Source organism: Periplaneta americana, chromosome 11 (assembly GCF_040183065.1).
Source record: "Periplaneta americana isolate PAMFEO1 chromosome 11, P.americana_PAMFEO1_priV1, whole genome shotgun sequence".
NCBI classification, from domain to species: Eukaryota; Metazoa; Arthropoda; class Insecta; order Blattodea; family Blattidae; genus Periplaneta; species Periplaneta americana.
The window spans coordinates 86,730,105-86,750,612 of record NC_091127.1 but is presented as its reverse complement, the minus strand read 5'-3'; the positions used below and the strand labels follow the sequence as shown (position 1 = coordinate 86,750,612).

Here is a 20,508-nt window from a genome sequence, read left to right as displayed (position 1 = left end):
CCTTGTCACAAAGTATTAGGGGCTGCAAGACAACAAACGCCTTTAAGAACAGCTTAAAAGATAACCTTATTAGCATTTCACTCCAATCATACTGATTTAAAATATTACTGACTACACTGTTGCTTTTTTCTTTAGACATCATCCTGATTGTGCTGTATTTTCAAAATTGTCTCATAATAATCTCTTTCTATTATCTAATATCATTTGAAATATATTAACATTCTATGTAGGCTATTTTAGTTTAATTCTGCTACACAGTTTATTTCAGTGTTTAATTAATAGTTCATAGTATTTTGTTGTTTAATTCGTAAATAACTCTTGCATACATGTAACTCTCATCTAAATCAAATTGTTGAATTCTTTGTAAGTTCATGCATATGTATATACACTTTTTGCTGGTTGAGTGGAAGAGAAGGCCTTACGGCCTTAACTCTGCCAGCTAAAATAAATTATTATTATTATTATTATTATTATTATTATTATTATTATTATTATAAAAACTTTTCTTTCTTCTTAACTTTTACAATAAACTGTCTAGCCGTTATTAATCAGTTAATCTTTTAGTACTTTGATTTTTATTGTATTTGTAAATTTAATATTAAATGTAATTATAATTGCAATTGTATTCTTAATATTGTAGTTGTAATCCCGTGGTAGAGGGGAAGAGAAGGCCTTATCTGTACCAGGTTAAATAAATAAATAAATAAATAATAAATAAATAAATAATAAATAAATAAATAAATAAATAAATAAAGGGCACCGAGACAAAGGAAGGCCTAAACAATACTGTTCACATCAAGAGCATCTTGTGATAAGGGAACAGGCTCAACTCAACCAAAACCTAAATGTTTCACGATGATGATGATGATGATGATGATGATGATGATGATGATGATGATGATGATGATGAAGCAGAAGAAGAAGAAGAAGAAGAAGAAGCTAATATAATTTCATAACGTTGAGGAAAATAAGTACAAACACAGGTTTCCAGCCATAATAGCTCGAAAATCTCTCCCAGAATGTGAAACGAAAATTGTTTTATCTCTTCCTATGTTGATTGTTTTGCGAAATTTTTCCTTCTAGACGTATATTTCATTTCATCTGTCTGATTGTCATTGTATTCATGTTGTGCTGAACTGAGAAAGTGTGAGGAAAAGGTATATTTCAAGTTTTTCTTAATTTTGTGCTATATATTGTCCGTGATCCGAGTAGCATTTGCGTGCTTATCTGCAAGTAAGCTTTCCTTGCTCCATACATATGCATGCTGTTTGTCCTTGCCTTTTTCAAATCCAGAGAGATTCTTAACATAGGTAATGCGACCCTCAGTTTTTGTTTGCTCTATAATGAACATTAATATGCCGTTGAGCACACACCGGTTTGACCGTGCCGCACAGTCCGGCCCTACGATTTGTCATCCGACCCGACACTTGACAACCGGTCATTATCCTCAATAACAAAAATTGCGGTCACATACAAAAAATTATTACGAAAATGTCCTCTCCCCCCTGATCGCTCGCTCACACACGTGTGTCACATAATGACTGTCATGCAGATTTTATGTCGTGATTTTGACGATCATGTGCACTGAATTGTGGGGGGAGGGAAAGCGTGAGCAGCAGAGGCACAATGTTGAAATTTTTATATTCGTAATAACGGCATTAAGGCGACGAGCTACTGCAGTAAACTGTTAATGAAAGAAGGAATAATAATAACGTATAATAATAATAATAATAATAATAATAATAATAATAATAATAATAATAATAACAATAATAATAATTTATTCATTTAGTGTTCTGCCCGAGAGCAAGTCTTTCACTGCAAACCCAGCATTCTCCAGTCTTTCCTACTTTCTGCCTTCCTCTTAGTCTCCGCATATGATCCATATACCTAAATGTCGTCTACCATCTGATATCTTCTTCTGCCCCAAACTCTTCTCCCGTTCACCATTCCTTCCCGTGCACACTTCAGTAGGCATTTTCTTCTCAGCCAGTGACTCAACCAATTTCTTTTTCTCTTCCTGATCAGTTCCAGAACCATTCTTTCTTCACCCACTCTTTCCAACACAGCTTCATTTCTTATTCTGTCTGTCCACTTTACACGTTACATTCTTCTCCATATTCACATTTCAAATGCTTCTATTCGCTTCTATTCACTTCGTCATAATGTCCATGTTTCTGCCTCATAAAAGTCACACTCCATACGAAGCACTTCACTAGTCTTTTCTTTAGTTCTTTTTCCAGAGGTTCGCAGAAAATGCTCCTTTTTCTATTAAAAGCTTCCTTGGCCATTGCTATCCTCCTATTGACTTCCTGGCAGCAGCTCATGTTATTGCTTATAGTACATCCCAAGTATTTGAAGCTGTTCGCTTGCTCTACCGTCTCATTTAGAATTCTCAAGTTTATCTTCTGTATTTTTCTTTCTATGACCATGCTCTTCGTCTTATTTACATTTATCTTCTAAGCTGTCATTTAGCTCCAGTAGCGTATCTTTTAGTATCATCTCCTCTTCTGCTAACAACGCCATATCATTAGAAAGTCTTATGCAATTTATTCTTCTTCCTCCTACTATCACTCCTCCCATGTTCTGAAAACAGTTCTTTACTAAATCCTCGAAGTAGATGTTGAACAGGGTAGGTGATAAAGACATCCTTGATGTACTCCTCTCCCAATTTCACTTCCTTCTGACATTTCTTCTCCTATCCTGACTTTGACTCGTTGTTTCATATAAAGATTATTGAGCAGTCTTCTCTCTTTCCAATCCACACCAGTTTTCTTCAGGATCCCCATCAGTTTATTCCAATCCACTCTCAAAAGCTTTTGCCATATACTATATACACTTCTTTATTCTTCTCTAAGTATCTTTAGCCGATTGTTCGTAGCAGTCCAATTGCATCTCTCGTACTTTTTCCCTTTCTGAAGCCAAACTGCTCTTCTTCCAACTGTTTTCCATCTTAGAATATAAACGTCGATTCAGTATTCGCAAGAGAATCTTCGCCGAGTGCGATATTAGACTGATAGTCCTGAACTCATTACATTTCTTGGTAATATTTTTCTTCTGTACTGGAATCAACACTGTCTCCATAAAATCTTCAGACATTCGCCTTTCTATATATTTCGTTGCATAATGATACAATTTCTTTCTTGTCTTCACCCAAGCATTTCACTAATTCAATGGGGATTCCATTAACTCCTGTTGCTTTCCCATTCTTCATTTACTTAATCGCTAGTTCAACTTCTTCCCTTAAAATAGAAAATCCTTTTTCGTCTTTTGATACGGCTTCTTCGTCTTCTATAGCTAAGTCATCTGGACGATCCCTTGTCTCATATAACTCTTCTACATATTTCGTCCTATTCCTTGTTTGTCTCTTATTTCATTTCCAATGTCGTTCTCTATCAACCACATGGATTTGCTGTTCTTATTTTTGAAGTCCAAACATTTTACTTCGGGGTACATAAAATCATAACTTCCTTTTCCCTCTACATCCTCTATTTATTCACATTTATCTTTCATCCAGTCTTTTTTTGCTTTATCAGTTTCTCTTTTTAGTTCGTTATTAAGTTTCCTGTAGTTTCTTTTACCTTCTTCTGTGTTGATGTTTTTCCATTTTCTCCTCTCTTCACCTTCTCCAACATTTTCCCTGTGTTCCATGGTTTCTTAATTCTCAGACCTTCTGTGTATCCTATTGTTTCTTCTCCTGTTGTCTGTATACAACTTTATAAATGAGTCCAGTACTCACTACTGTTCTCAGGTGTGGATTCTAATGTAGCGGCTTTCTCTTGAAAATTTGCTTCAAATTTTCTTCTGTCCTCTTCGTTCTTCAGTTTTTCCATGTTCCATTTCTTCGTCACCTGTCTTTCTCTTATGTTCTTCAGACGAAAATATAGTCTAATAATGAAATATTTCGTTGCGCCTCATGTAACAGCTATTTACACATAAAAAACACGGTTCTGGTTTCGATTATCAGCACAAAGATTTATCCTACTCATATTAGGATTGTGCGTATCTCGTGTTCAACCTATACTTCTTAAGCATGGTTTTGTGCATCATTAAGAGTTCCGCTATTAGTTAACGTCCAGTATTGGTTTATAATCATTATGAAGACAAAAGGAGCTAAACGTGCATACTTGGAATAATGATGATGATGATGATGATGAAAACGACGACGAAATGACACTGATGAATTTTGTTTGTTATTTATCTTGCACATGCTATAAACCGTACATACACAATAGGAAAATAATATTGTAACTGGACAACCTTCGTTGTCCTACCAAAGGGGTGACATACGAGCCAAGATTAAGACGCAGGAACAAGTCCCAGTGTTTGCTCGTTTAAGTAGCGGCTTGATTTATAGTCACGCATGGAACATACATCTGCCCCCTCCTGTGTCTCTGCTCTTTTAATTCAATATGCACACCCTGTTGTAATATCGGAGGAGGGTAACCTCGCTTTTTTAACTAGATAACAAGCGCATTCTGCTAATGGACAAGTAATTTAAACATACGACCGCACAACACGGTACTTATTTTGCCATAATTCTCGCTATCACAATTCGTTCATATCCATAATTATAATCATGACAAGTAAATCTACAACTATTAAACAAATCATAGCTACATATGTTACACGATCGTTGATCAGTTATTCTAGTTGATGGGTTATTCTGAAAACTTTCGACGTTTAATTCAATACAGCTGTACTTTTATCGCGTACTATTTGGTTACTTGTTTTTATCTATGCTTACTTATTTATTGTTCGTCACTCCTTTGAGTCTGCTATAGCTGCTGCAAACGAGCTGATCTGACCCATTCTCAGCGGGAAATATGAAATTTGTTTGTCCTGTGTTGCCCTCCTAAGCCACGTGTCGTTCGAATGTGAATGTCTAAATGTTGGTCCCGGGTTCTTACAAGAGTAATGGCAAAACGGGCCACATGGCTCATTCCTTCCTTAAAGTAAATATGGTTGTGATGGCCATGGTTTACATATTTACTTATTTAGATTATTTACATTTACATTTCCTTAATTACTTCAGTTATGTATTTAATTTATATATTTTAATTATTTATCTGTTTGTCTGGTACTAATTGTTTCATCGTTTATAACTAATTTATATAAATGTTGGTCTGTAAGCAGAAATTAAGGGATCATCTATTTACTCTTCAGAAGAAAAATATGTTAAAACAATAAATTCATTGATAATTGAATAATTAATTTATATTACTTACATTCCCCTATGCGTTTATTGTTACTTACATTTGTGTCTTCTGTCTTTTATGTCTGTCTGGTGTAGAGGTAAAGAGGAATATTTCCCGGTATATTAACTTATGCAATTACTTAAACTCTGTACTAAAATCTGAATTATCAAACACTCAATAACGTGTAGAGATTTTTATTTGAGATTGGCTTATATACAAAAGATAACGGAAGCAGTTTCACTTTTCTAAATGTCTCTAACTACAATTTGTATGCATGTTTGTGTGCACGTAACTAAATCCAAAATATGAAAACGTGCATGACATTGTACACTTTCTTTTTCGTATAGGTCTCTGTGCTTCTTATTTATTATGGTGATCAAAATTCTCATCGAAGTTTTGTGATATAAAAATAAACAACTCAATTTCGATGGAAATAAAGAAAAGTTTTTTTTTATTCCGTTACTATTTTATGTGCAACATAATGCCGATCGCTGGATGGTACTCATGAAATAAACAGTCCACAGAGTATGGAATTAGAAAATGTCGAATCTAGAACTGGCTGATATAAAATGCTATAAAAGGAAATTGGTTTTTTCCCTTCTAATGCTCTAGCGTGCATCTGTCTACCAAAAGTTGTGTTATAGAAAAATACGGCACAATGTAAAGGAATACGACGATCAGAATAGAAATATCGCAGGTGCAAGACATCAGTGGTTTTCATTATTTAAGACAGACTATAACAGGCGGTTTGTGAACAAGTTATCAAAACCCTTCAACAACTCAAGAGGACAACAGCAGATTTCAATCGCTCAACACGGGTTATATAACAAGACCATTGTTAAAAATACAACGCTCTAGTCCACAGTCAATTCTCCGTTTCCACGTAATATACACTATTTTTAACATAGGCTGTGGTTTGCTGCGGCTCAAGTATTATTGTATATTAGTCCTCAAATTCAGCGGTCTCGGTTTCGATCACCGGCAGAAAATCATGCTTTCATAAAGGCTGGAGTGGGACATGTCATCATTTGTCTCATAATTTTTATTTGGTTATTTAACGATGGTATATCAACTACTAGATTATCTAGAGTCTATGAAATTAGTGATAGCGAGATGGTATTTGACGAGATGACACAGAGGATTCGCCATAGATTACCTGACATTGGCCTTACGTTTGGAGAAAACTTCGGATAAAAGCCAACCAGGTAATGACCCCACGCCCGAGCGTAACTTCGAATCAGTCTCATAATTGGACGGAGTTACGCAATAAGAGACCAAGCGCCAAAAACCTGTTTCGAGATATTGGTTATTGTTTTTTTATAAAACATTTTATGCAAGAAGTATTATAACCTTCATACTATTACAAAAAATAGCACAAATAATACCAAAAAAGGCTAACCGATTTTTAATAAGAGATCAGCAGTTAATATTTCAAAGCAAAATAAATAAATGAATTTTATCCAATAAACAAATTTGTTATTATAAATAGCAGCAAAATTCAGATATCGCATTCTTGATTTTTTTTCCGAATTAAATTAGCCTACCATCAACAGATTTGTGCAAATATCTCAGTTTTTTTTTTTTTTTTTCAAATTTGTCGGTTGGTCTATTATTGCGTAACTCCGTCCAATTGTTCTGTTTTGTCACAAGCGATGGTCTTGCTTCATTACGACGATATGACAAGATAGTTCGCTTCGTTTGAACATCTAGTATTGGACCATATCGTTGGAGTAATGAAGACGAATTAGATAAAAGGGTAATTTTTTTTAAATCACGGTTATACTAATAAAATTTTTCATATGAAATATTGAAATTTTAATAGGAACATTAATGTCACAATCAATCCATCGCCAGTATGTTATTTTTCGGCTCTACAAATCGACGGGTATCTTGATCAAAGTCAATGCTCAATAGGCCCACCGCAGGCTGCAGTGCTAATCTTTGGAACCATCTTCAGTGGCAAAAAAAAAAAAAAAAACGAAATTCGCTTTCCAAAAAAGATTTTGTCGACATATATGTTACTATTTTAATTAACTACGGTGTGTACCTTGGTGAACAATTTTATACAGCTATTTCTCATTGCATGGGCGCTCTTCGCTCTTTATTGCATGTTATTTGCTATTTATTAATAAGACATCGTTACGTGATATCGATACCGCGTGTTTAGAACGCCAGTAGTTGTCGCTATTTAATTAACTTCTTTATCTCTACTTAAGTTGCATGCGCAGGTAAATTCTGGTGCTTCAGAAGCCTATAAAATTCGAATAACATCTCCCTGCACCGCATGGCTATACGAAGACTGTGGGTATTGTGGCAGTAGTTTGAACCTCATTTATTCTCGTAGAAGTAGAATACCAAGTTAGTATAAACATGTCCCCTACAGTAAAGAAATTGTCTGTGTATCAACAGTAGGAAACGTTCATAGAAAACGTAAACTAAATAACAAGGCAACAAAAGAGATGCATTAAAATCCTATACAACATTATCAATACCAGTTTTACTCGACGATTCTGAATCCTGGATAAAAAAGGACGTAAGTAAGATAACAGCAGTAGAAATGAATTTTTTACGTTCTGTGAAAAACTGTACAAGAGAAGACAGAACTGAAAACACAGAATTAGACAAAACAGTAACAGACAAAATAGGAAAATGTAAACAAAACTGGAAAGATCACATAGATTAAACGAATGAAGATAGACATCCTAAGTATGATCCGACGGGAAAACGAGTGTAGGCAGGTCTATGAAGCGATGGAACAGGTCTTATGACCTAATCCTTAAAAGAAGATAATGGTGATAATATACAACATGTCTTACTGCTTGAGAAGGTCAACATTTTATTGTACAATTAGAATCAAAATGGTAATTAAAAATAATCTCTTACGATCAAAATTAAAATGGCAACGTCTTTAGTACGGCAACGTTTCTGGCAAAATATCAGCGGACCTTGGTTTGATTCATAGCAAGAAAGTAGCAGCTTTTACCTTATTGTAGAGACTGTATTACTATGTATTGCTCGACCAAGGCTGTGGAGTCCTGCAACCTGGAACCGTGGCGCTACTGCTCCTGTGTTCGTAATACCGCATCGCGATAGTTCACATTACGCTCGCGGATCCACTCGCCTCGGTCGAGTAATACTTATTCGTGATTTGTGCTGTGTCAAGCGGTAACATTTCGATATGTTGATAACGTGATAAGAGAGTTTTGATGTTACTTAATGCTTATTACTTATTCAAGATATTCAATGAAGACAGAAGGAATTAAAACATCCACACATAACAGCTCATGATTATGACAGCGATGATGAATGTAAACTAGACGAATCCTCATTAACAATTCATAATGATGCGTCATTCAGCTCTTCAGGGAGATTCTAAATATGTTGGATTGAATATCCAAACCTAACAGCTCATTATTATGACGGTGATGATAATTATAACCTAGGAGCTCATGATTACGAAGGTGATAATATTTGTAACTACGTAAATACTCTTTAATTAATCGTAATGTGTGATTCAGTGTTCCAGTCAAACTTACAGCAGAGTCCGTATAGACCACTTTCTATCTGATACTTTTCCAATTTACTGCAGGCTAAAGCAAGGAGATGCACTATCACCACTTCGCTCTATAATATGCCATTAGGAAAGTTCAGGGTAAGAGACAGGGTTTGGAATTGAACGGGTTACATCAGCTTCTTGCTATGCAGATGAGGTAAATATGTTAGGAGAAAATTCACAAACGATTAGGGAAAACATGGAAATTTTACTTGAAGCAAGTAAAGCGATAGGTTTGGAAGTAATCCCGAAAAGACAAAGTCTATCATCATATCTCGTGATCAGAATATTGTAAGAAATAGAAATATAAAAATTGGAGATTAATCCTTCGAGAGGTGGAAAAATTCAAATATCTTGGAGCAACAGTAACAAATGTAAATGACACTCAGGAGGAAATTAAACACAAAATAAATATTAGAAATGCCTGTTATTATTCAGCTGAGAAGATTTTGTCATCTAATCTGCTATCAAAAAATCTGAAAGTTAGAATTTATAAAACAGTTATATTACCGGTTGCTCTGTATGGTTGTGAAACTTGGACTCTCACTTTTAGAGAGAAACAGAGATTAAGGATGTTTGAGAATAAGGTTCTTATGAATAAGGTTCTTCTTAGGAAAATATTTGGGGCTAAGAAGGATAAGTTACAGGAGATTGGAGAAAGTTACACAACGCAGAACTGCACGCATTGTTTTCTTTCACCTGACATAATTAGGAACATTAAATCCAGACGTTTGAGATAGGCAGGGCATGTAGTACGTATGGACGAATCTATAAATGCATATAGAGTGCTAGTTGGGAGGCCGGAGGGAAAAAGACCTTTAGGGAGGCCGAGACGTAGGTGGGAGGATAATATTAAAATGGATTTGAGGAAAATGGATATGATGATAGAGAGTGGATTATTCTTGCACAGGGTAGGGATCGATGGCGGGCTTATGTGAGGGCGGTAATGAACCTCCGAGTACCTTAAAAGCCATTTATAAGTAAGTAAGTAAATAATAAGTGTGATTCAGCTCTTCAGGGAGATTATAAATATTTTGGATTAATATCCAAACCTCAGCTCATTATTATGACGGTGATGATAATTGTAACGTAGCAGTTCATGATTACGAATGTGATACTGATTGTAAATAGATAAATACTCTTTAATTAATAATAATAATAATAATAATAATAATAATAATAATAATAATAATAATGTGTGATTCAGCTCTTCAGGGAGATTATAAATATTTTGGATTAATATCCAAACCTCAGCTCATTATTATGACGGTGATGATAATTGTAACTTAGCAGTTCATGATTACGAATGTGATACTGATTGTAAATAGATAAATACTCTTTAATTAATAATAATAATAATAATAATAATAATAATAATAATAATGTGTGATTCAGCTCTTCAGGGAGATTATAAATATTTTGGATTAATATCCAAACCTCAGCTCATTATTATGACGGTGATGATAATTGTAACGTAGCAGTTCATGATTACGAATGTGATACTGATTGTAAATAGATAAATACTCTTTAATTAATAATAATAATAATAATAATAATAATAATAATAATAATAATAATAATGTGTGATTCAGCTCTTCAGGGAGATTATAAATATTTTGGATTAATATCCAAACCTCAGCTCATTATTATGACGGTGATGATAATTGTAACGTAGCAGTTCATGATTACGAATGTGATACTGATTGTAAATAGATAAATACTCTTTAATTAATAATAATAATAATAATAATAATAATAATAATAATAATAATAATAATAATGTGTGATTCAGCTCTTCAGGGAGATTATAAATATTTTGGATTAATATCCAAACCTCAGCTCATTATTATGACGGTGATGATAATTGTAACGTAGCAGTTCATGATTACGAATGTGATACTGATTGTAAATAGATAAATACTCTTTAATTAATAATAATAATAATAATAATAATAATAATAATAATAATAATAATAATGTGTGATTCAGCTCTTCAGGGAGATTATAAATATTTTGGATTAATATCCAAACCTCAGCTCATTATTATGACGGTGATGATAATTGTAACTTAGCAGTTCATGATTACGAATGTGATACTGATTGTAAATAGATAAATACTCTTTAATTAATAATAATAATAATAATAATAATAATAATAATAATAATGTGTGATTCAGCTCTTCAGGGAGATTATAAATATTTTGGATTAATATCCAAACCTCAGCTCATTATTATGACGGTGATGATAATTGTAACGTAGCAGTTCATGATTACGAATGTGATACTGATTGTAAATAGATAAATACTCTTTAATTAATAATAATAATAATAATAATAATAATAATAATAATAATAATAATAATAAGTGTGATTCAGCTCTTCAGGGAGATTATAAATATTTTGGATTAATATCCAAACCTCAGCTCATTATTATGACGGTGATGATAATTGTAACGTAGCAGTTCATGATTACGAATGTGATACTGATTGTAAATAGATAAATACTCTTTAATTAATAATAATAATAATAATAATAATAATAATAATAATAATAATAATAATAATAATGTGTGATTCAGCTCTTCAGGGAGATTATAAATATTTTGGATTAATATCCAAACCTCAGCTCATTATTATGACGGTGATGATAATTGTAACGTAGCAGTTCATGATTACGAATGTGATACTGATTGTAAATAGATAAATACTCTTTAATTAATAATAATAATAATAATAATAATAATAATAATAATAATAATAATAATAATAATAATAATAAGTGTGATTCAGCTCTTCAGGGAGATTATAAATATTTTGGATTAATATCCAAACCTCAGCTCATTATTATGACGGTGATGATAATTGTAACGTAGCAGTTCATGATTACGAATGTGATACTGATTGTAAATAGATAAATACTCTTTAATTAATAATAATAATAATAATAATAATAATAATAATAATAATAATAATAATAATAATAATAATGTGTGATTCAGCTCTTCAGGGAGATTATAAATATTTTGGATTAATATCCAAACCTCAGCTCATTATTATGACGGTGATGATAATTGTAACGTAGCAGTTCATGATTACGAATGTGATACTGATTGTAAATAGATAAATACTCTTTAATTAATAATAATAATAATAATAATAATAATAATAATAATAATAATAATAATAAGTGTGATTCAGCTCTTCAGGGAGATTATAAATATTTTGGATTAATATCCAAACCTCAGCTCATTATTATGACGGTGATGATAATTGTAACGTAGCAGTTCATGATTACGAATGTGATACTGATTGTAAATAGATAAATACTCTTTAATTAATAATAATAATAATAATAATAATAATAATAATAATAATAATAATAATAATAATAATAATAATGTGTGATTCAGCTCTTCAGGGAGATTATAAATATTTTGGATTAATATCCAAACCTCAGCTCATTATTATGACGGTGATGATAATTGTAACGTAGCAGTTCATGATTACGAATGTGATACTGATTGTAAATAGATAAATACTCTTTAATTAATAATAATAATAATAATAATAATAATAATAATAATAATAATAATAATAATGTGTGATTCAGCTCTTCATCGAGATTCTAAATATGTTGGATTGAATTCCGGGTAGGATTGTGTCGCTGCATCTCGCTACGTGATAAGAAAATTGCAAATGCAGGAATGTATGTTTAGTATTTGGTGTCGGAACGATTTGCGATGTTTTGCAGCATCAAAATCATGTTTTTGTGGCCGCAGGCTCAAAGTTTCGTGCTTGCATACAATACGTGTTAAACAAGGAAGAAACGTAACGTGCGACCGGCTGTGTTCCTTAAATCAGATGATATCACCTCGTGTGAGTTACAACTTTCTTTTGCATACGGAAGATTTCTAGAAATTTTATTATTAATTCTTTAAAGCGCCATTTAAGTCAATGTGTCAGTGTGATAATTTTACTTTTTATGTAATGTATAGAGAAAGTGTTTTGATAATACAAATAAAGGATTGAATCATACATGCATGCATGCATATTTACATACATACATGCATACATGCATACATACATACATACATACATACATACATACATACATACATACATACATACATACATACATACATACATACATACATACATACATACATACATACATACATACATACATACATACATACATACATACATACATACATACATACATACATACATACATACACACATGTAGACACCATAAGTACCAGGTGATTAACTTTGTTACAAATTCTTTTAGGGGTGAAAGAGGTGATAATATGTGAACAATTTTCATACAGGTACCCTTGCTCGGAAACATTCCATTTGTTAGTTACTACAAACCTTGATGTGTGTAGTCAGTGTAGCAGGCTAGCATCGAACTCAAGTCCATCTTCATCAAGTTAAGAGGTTCCCTGTTCTTGAAGGCACGTGAATTCTTTTAAACATGGTATGGACTAGTTAGTATCGTAAATTGTATTTTGACTGATGAAGCCTTGTAGTTTTTCTTTCATTTCCATTAGCCCTTCCAAAAGTGAAATGCATATCAGCAATTATTTCTTTTGATGTGAATCTTCCCGTGATAACAAGAAACTGTAGAAACCAAAATTATTGTCTGTGCGTAATACTTAACCCAAATAAGACTAATATCATACAAGAAAGACAACTACATATAAACATATAGACTGCGGTAAGATTTCAGTGCATTCGCCGTGAGTTCTATGCCAGATTTTTATTTTAATGTAACTTAAGCTGTAAGCAAAGGAGTTTGGAATGATTGCAAAAATCACATAGGCAACAGAATGGCATACCTAGATTGAAAGAAACAAAATGATTTATTTTACCACGGCCCTTCACTGCTACTTATACCGGTTAGCACACGCATCATGTTCTGTAATTACCAAACGAAATGTGTCTGTACATGGGTTCTTATAAGAAGGTTACCCATAGTGATTTCCTCTGTCATTGCTAAAAGTTTGTAACAAAACCACAGCCTTATTCCCTTGCATTCCCTTGCTGATAGAGGAAAAGTGGTTTTTGATATCCATATCTCTGCGTGTCTCTGTGGAACTATAACTTCCTTTCAAACTATTGATGATTTATAGAGTCCAGAATTTTAGGTGCTAAATGTTAAGAATGACATTGAGTATAGATGAATAGATGTGGTGCCAGTGTGGAGGGTTTTAAGACTAGTCCAAGAGTCCGATATGTAATAATAGACAACAGAGTCACAAGGACTGGGCAATGGATCTTGTAAATCGTGCGCTAGTTTCTAAGTGGTGATTAAGAGGATTAAACACCTTTAACGGTACCAAAAGGAAAGTACTGAATGATAAGAATGACATCTCAAAGAATTGGTGGCATGGCTTCTATGATTATAAACTATAGCGAGGAACAATATTAAATTTTAGCACCTAAAATTCCGTGTTCTAATGATTTGTTCTAAGTCAATGTGTGCCTGTAAGTGTAAGAATGAGCGCTTGTTCGAATCTTCATGAGGGAAAGAATTTTGGCCTGTGTATGAGACCGGTTTCAGCCCAATATAGTGATGAATTTGGCTAACTATGGAAAGTAGCGAAATCTGGTTTCGAAAGCAGTTATAACGGCTAGGAGGATCATAGTATCGACCGCACATTTTCCCAAACTAGATAGATGAACCTTTACCTCTGTTGAGACGTGTAGCTGGTAGACTCTGACCCTCCATGGGCTTTCGTGCCACGGGATACAGTAAGACTAGAAACTATAACAATATAGTAGAAATATCTATATCATGTGAATTAGTATAAAATTAGTTATACATCCGGTATCTACTTTATAGGCTAATAATAATCCGTGGCGCGACAGCCCATGAAGGACCGCAACAGAGGTGAACGATCATCCAACCAGAACGGATGTAGTATCGTGTGGTCATCACGATGATCTCCACAGCCATTATAGCTGATTTTCGAAAGCGGATTTCGTTACCAATCAAATCCCCAAATCCATTATGATACTGGGTTGGTACCGGCTCCATGCACTTACCAAAATTTCATGTGAAAATTCCTTTCCCATGAGGAATCAAAACAACGCTCATTCCGTAACGCGAGTCCGATACCTTAGACCACGATGCTGCGGCGCGGGACTTACATATATTTAAACTTAGCACTTCATGAATGAAGCGAGATGTTATTCTTAGTTTCATAAAGTAAAAACACTTTTTGTCTGTTTATGGCCTATTTGGGTGCTCGATAAATATTTTTGAAGGAAAACGCTATAGACGGGAATATGACAGAGTTGAATTATTGCAAACTGCGTAAGCTGTACCTACAATTAGAACATGCATGCCATTTCCATAACATCGGTATCTACATAAGGAAGATAGTGAAGCGATTTTGACCTGCATGTGCAGGATTTGTTTGAGAGACGTTATATAAATTTATTAAACAAATTGAAAATTGTTTCAGATAATCCATCACAGGTAAAGATGACAAATCAGTGGTCTTTAACGGACCATCCTCGGCTCACCAAAATATTTTTGTGGTCATTTTGAATGTGTAAATTAATGTTCTCATATAATGTACAACAATATTATTATTTCTTGATCTCTTTTTACCTCTTCACTAACATGGTTGGATGACCCAGTAAACAAAAACTAGTAAGCTACTTTCAGTATTTACAGATACATTATGTATAATACATTCTTAAGAATTATGCTGTCCACTTACACCTGATTTATTTTATCTTCATCTTGTGGGGACTATAATATATTTTGAAGGGCATTGACAAATATTAAAAATTGTTAAATGTACAATTTCTGCTGTTTCTTATATAATGTCATCTGCTGATTCCAAAAATGAAGTTAGAATTTTTCAACCTCCCACCATTTTTTTTGTAATTGTAGAAAAAATGAGTTATTATTATTATTGCTATATACAGTACTTAACATGCTATTGGAAAGAAAATATTTCAAATATTTAATTAGCAATTGGCCTATAACTTTAGATCACTGTTGCCTGTGAAGTCAGAATTCATAAAAATAAATTTTATTCCTCCTAAGACTGCGAGAATTAGTATTACTTCTCAGTTGAATTGGAACTTACAATCATGAAACAAGTTCCATAACCCGTGATTTCTTTGTCCTAATTTTAAGTGTTGTAAAAGTATCTTATAAAGTGAAACATACCTCGAAATACTGTGTAAATCACAAACAATTTTTGTTGCGTTTGTGGTTAATTAACTTTGAAAGCACACAGACGAATTTTACTACAATAGTTAAAAGAGCTTACGAGTGTTCTTTTGATTGCAAAATAGATGAGGACAGGCACTGGACCCCTGAAATCTGTTGTGTTCCATGTAATTCTGTTAACCTAACTGGTTAGCTAAAAGGATCTCGTCACATGCCTTTTCTAGTTCCAATGATACCCCGAGTACCTAAGGATCATTCAACAGACTGTTACTTCCTATGAACCACAGATCAGAAGATTAGAGAGAACTTGTCAGCGAGCTGATTCAGAATTTTAACGTGATAGGGTGTCATGTATCTTTCAAAATAACATCTTGGACTCTCATCTATTTTTTGTTTCTTTCCTCAAAACCTCCGGGTAGTGAGCGACGAACATAGCAAGCGTTTTCATCAGGATTTTTCTGAAATGGAGAGGCGCTACCAGGAAAAATAGAGCCCAAATAAATCTGTCAGACTACTGCTGGACACTCAAAAGAGTTGCTTCTCAAGCGAAGTATAACCTAAAATCTATTTCACACACATTTTTGGCAAATAAATATGATTTTAGGTAAAGTGTTACAAGGTATCAATGCTAGAAAAGTTTGAAGTACATTTCATATAATTACTCAAAAAACCCTGGGTGAGAGAAAATTTTTGAAAAAAGATCTGAAATTAGCACGAAAAATGCTATAAAAATCACTCATTCTTTATCTTTCAACAAAAATTATGTTTAATTTTGTTCACCAGTGAAATTAATGTAACCCAGTTAGAATTGGCTTAAGTATGAAACCAGTACTTCAGGAAGTAAACCAAGAATTGGCATAAATATCACGCATTAATAATTGTTTTTCAAAACATCAAATTACCTCACACTACACCGACTACCATCTTTCCGCAGTCCCTACCTTCACAGTTCTACGTAGATTAGGTAAGGAAGCAGTAGTATCAACAAAATATTACAAACAACTGGTAACGAGATCAAATCAAACAAATATATATATATATATATATATATATATATATATATATATATATATATATATATATATATATAAATATAATGAACTGTGGTTTCTTAGTTGCTACGAAGAGTAGACTATATGAGGGAGTAGCCTCATGTTTCACGTGCAATGGCACTTTTTTTGCGTGTGCTGTCACGACACTTTGAAAGTTCAACAGAAGGCACGAAAATATCACCGAAATGTTATCCAATGTTTATTGAAATGTGTTATACTACAATTACTGTTGTTGTATTTACATAAGTAAACGTCCCATGTTTATCCGTTTTTATGTTATTTAACGGACACGAAAAGTACATTTACAAACACAGATGAGCACTTAAAACTAACCTAAAGGAACAGATGAAACTTTCAGTTCCCATAGATGGAATTTTTACAGAAAGTCTGTTTGTTCTAAGTCTTTCTCTACAACTTTATTCCATTCGCTTCATCTCCATACAATGTTTTTACAAACTAAATGTCAAAGAATAATCATATTTTACACAATAATAGCATTTATTATTAAAAATCGACTTTGAAAGACGAATTTCACCCACTTAAACAGGCACGAAGCCTTCACCCATCAAGCAAAATCAGTGCCTTCCTGTATATTGCAAAACTAATTCTAAATGTAAACATTTTTTGCCTTTATCTCCTTCATTACTTTCATACAAGCACGCGTCTTCTTATAAACTACATTTTAAGTTCATACTCTAAGCCGGAACCATAATTAATTCATTATTATTTATAAATATACAGGTCTAATTGACGTTTTTATAGATTTTAAAGACGGACGATCAACACGACTTTCATTGAATAATTTCACATGTTTCATTATTACAACATTATGTTCTCTGTGTCTTCAGTTTAAGCATGTTCGGCTACAAATTCCGCGAAATCAGTTCGATCTCCACCAGGAAACTTAATATTTGTCACGCCTATAACTTGGTCTCTTATTTTATGTTTATCCTCTGTTATCTTAAGCTGGTGTTGAGTCGTAATGACCACAGAAGCCTTGTTAATATTAAATGCTTCTCCATAATACCGTCACAAGTTGTCGTAAGGAACTACCGGTCTCAAAATTTCAACGCAAGTTAGTGATAGTGATGACAATAAAATTATTACTAGTAATATTGAAAACGTATCATAGCAATTTGAATTTCTTTTAAATCTTTTACTTTTACAAATTTTGTAGACACATTTCATTTTCTGAGTCCGCCGAGTTAGCTCTGTGGTAGTGTGTCTGCCTTCAGACTAGCCGGCACGGGTTCGATTCCCGGCGGGGTCAGAGATTTTCTTGTAAAATTTCTACCTCGGGACTAGGAGAGATGGCGGTGCACAACTTCTAATCACTAAATTGCGCACCAGTATAACTGGGTTAAATCCCAAATCTCTCCGCAGTGCATATGAAGGGAAGGCATATGTCACTGTTGATAGTGATTCGTCCGTCGGATGGGGACGTTAAGCCTGGCGACCCCCTTGGTGCTATTCGTCAGGAGTAGGCTACGTGCCGGCACCGGGTTTCCCCTTCTCCATTCCTTATCATCATCATCCTCACCCATTACCTACACTACACTTACACGAACACTTAACCCTAGCGCACGACATAACTCCTCACAGATACACATCATGCATAACGTGGCCCGAAGTGGTGTGTAACTTGATAATGGGTCACAGTCCTGCCATCTATCCACGGTATGCGGAACCCGAATCACGCAAGTGAAGTGGGTAGGCATTAGTCTCACTCACACACACACACACACACACACACACACACACACACTTCATTTCCTGTTAGAAAAACCATGTGTTTAAGTTCTGTGAATTTTCTTCTTAGAAGAGATAGTCAACTTATGTCCCAATTAAACAATTTAGCTGTTTCTTCAAATTAAAGCTTTAATTTCTTTCGGCTGTCGCTGTTTAGGCCTTGGTGACAAGAAACATGAATCTGTAAGAGTCGCAATTCGAATCCCGCCTCATAAAGTAGCCTACATAAATTTAATTTCGGTTTCGACGCCCGGTGATAGCGAGAACTAATCCGTCTATTAGTTCTCGCTATCACCGGGCGTCGAAACCGAACCGAGGCGTACTCGGTCGTGCCACTTAACTAATTCTTAGCGACAGGCCATATTTATTATGTAATTTTATGGATTCATTTTTATTTTTACTTTTTTGTGCTTAAAATTACGTAAGTTTCTTTCATGGATAGGAGTACCTCTGACTAGACATGTGGGTAATCGGTATGGGGCTCTCACAAATACGTCATTAGTCCAAACATCTCTTGTAAGAAAACAATATCACGCAAACTTATTCAGATTTATGTCCCTTCCAACTTCTTATCTTGTCACTGTCATTTTACCTTCCCTGGGTCTAACACTAGATGAACACCATTTGGGGTCGGTGCGTATCCGAGCCTCCATATAATACAACGAAAGATATCATAAGTATATGGAAACAGACAAACGACCGTAGTTTAGTCGGTATTTGAATACATTTCCGCAGCTAATGTTTACTACGATCCGTCCTATTAGAAAACACTGCTTCAAATTCTATTTTCTTCCCAGAGTTCTTCTAAGTTTGTTACATTGTCTTTCCTAATCTGACATAAGTGTGTAATATTAGAGGGTTATTTTAAATCTATGAAGTTTCTAGCAGTGTCCATGCTTCTTGTGAGTTTAGTAACTCGTTTCAATTACTATTAGAGGTCACTGTCTTCACTTCTTACTCTTCTCAAAATTCCAGATGTCTCTACTGTCTGTGGTCTCTTCTGTTGTTACAGTGGGCTTCGGTCGCTTCGTGGTTTTTCCGCCCCGACTCTTCACCACTCACCTGCACCACTACAAACACCAATACTACAACCACCGGTAGTTCCTGCACCACCAGAACTACCAATACCATCACCAGTAGGTCACCCGCTGATTCCGCCACCGTCGGTGACAGGCACTTCGCCCTCGCGCCGACCATTTGCACGGTAAACGGAAATCTAGTAGCCTACCAATAATGCTTTGCTTTTATTTCATCCCTACAGCCCTTCACTTGGAAGCCGAATGTCATCGAAATGTTCCATGTTGCGTTAGCACGATGGAAGGAATGCAAATCTCTGCTATCGTTGTACTTTCCCTTGTCGCATTCTCTGCGCCCCGATCCACGAGATGCTGTTAATATGAGTCCTCTTATTGTACTGTCTTCACTGCCACCTACGATAGGCCTATACTACAGGGACATAATTTTATTTCTACTTCAATTTTTATTGTACCTGAATTTTTTAATGTACTTCACTCCCACCCCCTCTACTAGTAAACTTCTAACCGTTCTCTACGCAGAACCAAGGACGCGTATGCAGTAAAAGTCGCCTTACGGTCATAGTAAACAGTTACATAAATATGTTCGCTTTTTCCAGTGACGAAAGAGCTTTCTATATTGAATCATATTTTCGCACAGGTACTGTTGTCCGTTTGCCTACGTCGCATCCCGGTTTCCCCACCCGCTCGCCCCTCTGTAAAGGCTAGTGGCTGGGCTGTCTTAGCT

The 20,508-nt window shown here is 34.3% G+C and overlaps 1 protein-coding gene across 5 annotated transcripts in view; it reads left to right on the top strand.

Annotated features, from left to right (window-relative positions):
* The window catches only part of LOC138709175 (zinc finger protein basonuclin-2-like), an 893,892-nt gene that overhangs the window by 162,834 nt on the left and 710,550 nt on the right, over nt 1–20,508 (top strand). For 3 of the 5 annotated variants that reach the window (XM_069839735.1, XM_069839734.1, XM_069839733.1), the window contains one exon: nt 19,760–19,951. The exons of the other annotated variants lie outside the window; for them this stretch is intronic. In XM_069839735.1, coding sequence (XP_069695836.1) covers nt 19,760–19,951 — 192 coding nt within the window. The remainder of the gene's footprint in view (nt 1–19,759; nt 19,952–20,508) is intronic. 5 annotated transcript variants of the gene reach the window in all.